At 65.4% G+C, this 4,092-nt stretch overlaps 1 protein-coding gene across 1 annotated transcript in view; it reads right to left on the reverse strand.

Moving 5' to 3' along the window:
• LOC114072830 (membrane progestin receptor gamma-B-like) overlaps positions 1-876 on the reverse strand; it is a 6,496-nt gene extending 5,620 nt beyond the window's left edge. The window contains exons 1-3 of the mRNA XM_027910667.1: positions 718-876; positions 400-527; positions 58-257 (exon numbers count right to left, since the gene is read on the reverse strand). Coding sequence (XP_027766468.1) covers positions 58-257; positions 400-527; positions 718-768 — 379 coding nt within the window. The 5' untranslated portion in view covers positions 769-876. The remainder of the gene's footprint in view (positions 1-57; positions 258-399; positions 528-717) is intronic.
• Between the last annotated feature and the right edge of the window lie 3,216 nt (positions 877-4,092).

A 4,092-nucleotide genomic window follows, 5' to 3' on the forward strand; every position in this document is an offset into this window, starting at 1 on the left:
GCCCTCCCCAGCCCATGCCCTCACCCATCCCATGCCCTCCCCAGCCCATGCCCTCACCCAGGCTGTAGGTGCTGAGGGCAGCGTAGTCGCAGAAGTAGCAGAGGTGGCGGGCGCGGGTGGACATGGTGCTGAAGGTATGGGCACAGCTGGAGGCCAGCGGGTAGATGCAGCAGGTCGCCAGGTAGGCCAGGAGGGGCCAGGCCTGGGGGTCCTCCCAGCCCCCCTGAAGCCGCCCCAGCAGCGTCCACACGAAGTACCTGTGGGGTGGAGGGAGGTGGGATCACCCTGGGGGACACCCAGCTCCCTTTGGGACACCTACCCCCCCTTTGGGACACCCCCACCCCCCCGTGGGACACCCCCCCCAGCCCCGGGTGCTGCAGAGCCCCCCGTGGGACCCACCAGGCAGGCAGGAAGTGTGTCCAGATGTTGAGGGTCTCGTTGGTCATCTGGAAGACGCTGAGCAGGCAGTCGGTGGCCGAGCTGCGGGGGGGGCGGTACCCGAACAGGATCCCCTGCTCCCGGTATCCCTGGGGGCACCGACGGCACCGCGAGTGGGCAGAGGGACGAGCCCGAGGGGCAGGCAGGACACGGGCTGCCCCGCATCCAGGGGGGTGCCCGTCATCCAGGACACAGGACACAGCTGTGACCCCCCCGGAATGCTGCGCCCCCCGAGCCCCTCCGAGCCTCAGGTTTGGGGAGGGGAAGCCCCGGGCTGACCTTCGGCACCTGGTGGATGCTGAGCAGCCGCGGCAGTTTGAGGCTCAGCATGGCTCGGGTCGCGATCCCGCTCCGAGGGATCTCCCGGATCAGCCTCCCTGCGGATGAGCCCGGCGGTGCCTCACATCCCCCCCGGGCACGGCTCACAGCCTGCGGGCACCTGGGACGCCCAGAGTGGTGGTCCCGGGGTCAGGATGGGTGTCCTGGGGGGGACAAACATCCTGGAGATGTGCACAGGAGAGGGGAGGGGGCATCCATCCCTTCAGGGGTGCTGGGATCCCTCCTACCCCCCGTGCCCAAAAGGAGCCCAGGGAGAAGGTCAGCACATCCCACAGGGACAGAAATCCCTGTTATCCCAACAGAGCTGGGGGGAATGGGAACAGCCCCACATCCCTGGAGCACCTCGAGGTCCCACAGGCAGCCTGGGCTGGGGGAGCAGGCAGGGAAGGGGCTGGGGGGGACAGGACACGTCTTGGGGAGGGGGACACGGGGTCCCAGGCAGCTCCAGGACAGGGTCACCTTTCCCACATCCCAGGGAACATCCCGGCACACGGAGTAGCTCCAGGTCTTACCCACTGCTGGCTTCGGCACTGCCACCTCTCCTGCCTCTGCCTCCACCTCCAGTCTGTGAAATAAAGGGGAAAAACATGAAATTCTCCCTTGTTCCCCCTGCCAGGGAGCACCTGGAGCGAGGGAAGGGGGTGGGAAGGGAGCCCACAGCTCCAGGGGCTGGGTCAGGTTGGTCCCACAGGGATCCCAGAGATCCAAGATAATCCAACCCTCTGCTCCCCCAGGACCCTGAGAGGTGTCTGAGCCCTCCAGCCCACGGAGCCATGAGGCAGAACCTCCCAGGAGCTGCTCCTGGGCTGACATTCCAGCCCCCCCAGCCATCCGGAACTCCCCAGCGGGACACGCCGGGATCCAGCCTTTGGCACGTCCTTGTGCTGCAGAGCCAGCCCCAAACAACCCCCTGTGCTGCCCCTTGCCAGCCCCTGGCACTGCCCTGTGCTTCCCTTCCCGTGCTCTACCTCTTCCCTCGGCCAAGCAGCTCCGGTGAGAAGCAGCCCCGGGAAAAGGCCGTGGGCTCCCGGGAAGGGCCGGGAGAGGGAGGTGGTGAAGGGAGGGAAAAAATTAACGAGGCAAGAGAGCAATAAACAGACATAAAATAAAACTGGCAGTGCCTCTGGTTAAAGATTAGACTTAAAGCAGGAGCTTTGTCTGGGCTGTTGAACTCCAAACGTGCTGCCTCAAAGCTCCAAGGAGTCTGAATCCCCCTGGGATCCCACTGGAAACAGGACCTGCATCCTGCAGTGGCTCCAGAGCCCATCACAGGCCAAGGGAGCTCGGCCTGGAGAAGAGAAGGATCCAGAGAGACCCTGGAACCCCTTCCAGGGCCTAAAGGGGCTCCAGGAGAGCTGGAGAGGGGTCTGGGACAAGGGATGGAGGGACAGGACACACGGAATGGCTTCCCACTGCCAGAGAGCAGGGTTAGATGGGATCCTGGGGAGAAATTCCTGGCTGTGAGGGTGGGGAGGCCCTGGAAAGGGTTTCCCAGAGAAGCTGTGGCTGCCCCTGGATCTCTGGAAGTGTCCAAGGCCAGACTGAAGCATCCTGGGCTGGTGGAAGGTGTCCCTGCCCATGGCAGGGGTGGAATGGGATGAGCTTTAAGGTCCCTTCCAACCCAAACTGTTCTGGAATTCTGGGATTCTGTGACCCAGCCGGAGCCAGGGGAGAGGGCTGCCCTGGATATTTGCATCTCCAGCCCCCCAGGGCAGCCCAGCCCAGGCTCTGCCCGTGCCCACCAGGTCTGACACCAACACCAAGGAGGGCGATGATGGGACAGAATGAAAATTATGTCAATAATGTCCCTGATCTCTGGGAAGTCACACAAAACCCTTCCCAGGGCCACGAGCTCTCCCAGAGCTCTTCCAGAGGCACGTCCTGGGCTGCAGGAGCCCGGTCTGCAAACAGCCCTGAGCTGGGAGCCCCCGGTTTCCCCCCAGCCAAACCCCATCCCCAGCAGGGATCCAACCCCATGCCCGTCCAGCTCCGGCTGCTCCGGGAAGCTCCGGGAAGCCGCGGGAGGCTCCGGCCCAGCCTTACCCAAGAATTTGTGTTTTTAAAGCAAAATGAGTCACCGGAGCCGCGGGCGCAGCAGCACCGGGCACACCCTGCAGGGCCGCGTTTCCCTCCTCCTTCGGCTCGTTTTCCCTCCTCCTCCGGCTGCCTGTTCCCACCGGGAGCCGGGACTGGGATGAGGGACGGGGGCACGGCGGGGCCGTGCCCTCTGCGAGTCACCTCCTTGCCAAGGGCGGGTGACAAACGCTGCGGGCTCGGCCGGCTGGTGCGACACCTCTGCTTCCTCCTTTGCCTCCTCTTCCTCCTCCTCCCTGCTGTTCCCCCACAGCCCCACGCGAAGCCCGTGGAGATGTCCCGGCACTGCAGCTGCAGGTCCAGCCCAGGAGCCTTTGGTCGTTCCAGGTTCACCTGGGGAATGTTCCCACCTGAGACCACTTCCACCCTCTGCGGGGAGAGGAGCCCTGGCACGTCCCCGTGTCCCTGTCAGCGTCCCTGTGCCTGGTGCACAGAGCCTGGAGCGCGGGTGGGGCAGCTCTGCTTCCCATGGCACATCCCACCCCATGGCACATCCCACCCCATGGCACATCCCTGCCCGCCAGCCGCGGCCGGTGCCCGTGGACGGAGGGAATATTTGAGCGGTTAATAATTAGCAGCTCCGACTTTTCTGTCGGCCCCGAAGGAGGGCGAGAGGAGCTGGACTGGAAATGCCCGGCCGCGCTCTCGGCCCCGGCGTCAGCAGCGCGGGACATGCCAAGACCTCTCCCAGCAGCACAACAGAGGCTTTGTAGGAGGTTGTTTTCGCCGGGATCCGCCGGGACGAGCCGCAGCTCCAGCCTTTCCAGAGCCCGCACGCTCTCCCTCGCTTTGCCAGAGCAAAAATTCCCCCCCGTCCTCCCGGTGGGGGATGGACGTGTCCCAGCGCCCCATCCCGCTCCTAAAGCGCTGCCGGGAGAAACCTCCCTGAATCCCGCTGGAGCTGTGGGAGGGCAGGGAATGCTCGCCGCGTTCCAGCCTCGCCAGCTCCTGCCCACACCTTTCCACGGGTCCAAAACACATTCCCGGCCTCCCAGCACCGAGCCAGGGGCCGATTCCTGCCCTGCAAAGCCCGGGCATCCAGCGGGAGAAGCGGGCGTTGGGAATGCGGGGGGGAAAGCGGAGCGGCCGGTACTTACGGCCGGTGCTGGCGGCGCGGGGCGGGCCGAGGGAGCCGCGGTGGCGGCGCTGGCTCCGCACCCACCCGCGGGTCACTCATGTGTGTACAAACACAGCCCACATGGCCCGGCCGGGGCGCTCCAC

The sequence above is a fragment of the Empidonax traillii genome, unplaced genomic scaffold (assembly GCF_003031625.1).
Source record: "Empidonax traillii isolate 1590-97213 ecotype Southwest subspecies unplaced genomic scaffold, ASM303162v1 scaffold4093:size10145, whole genome shotgun sequence".
Lineage (NCBI taxonomy): Eukaryota > Metazoa > Chordata > Aves > Passeriformes > Tyrannidae > Empidonax > Empidonax traillii.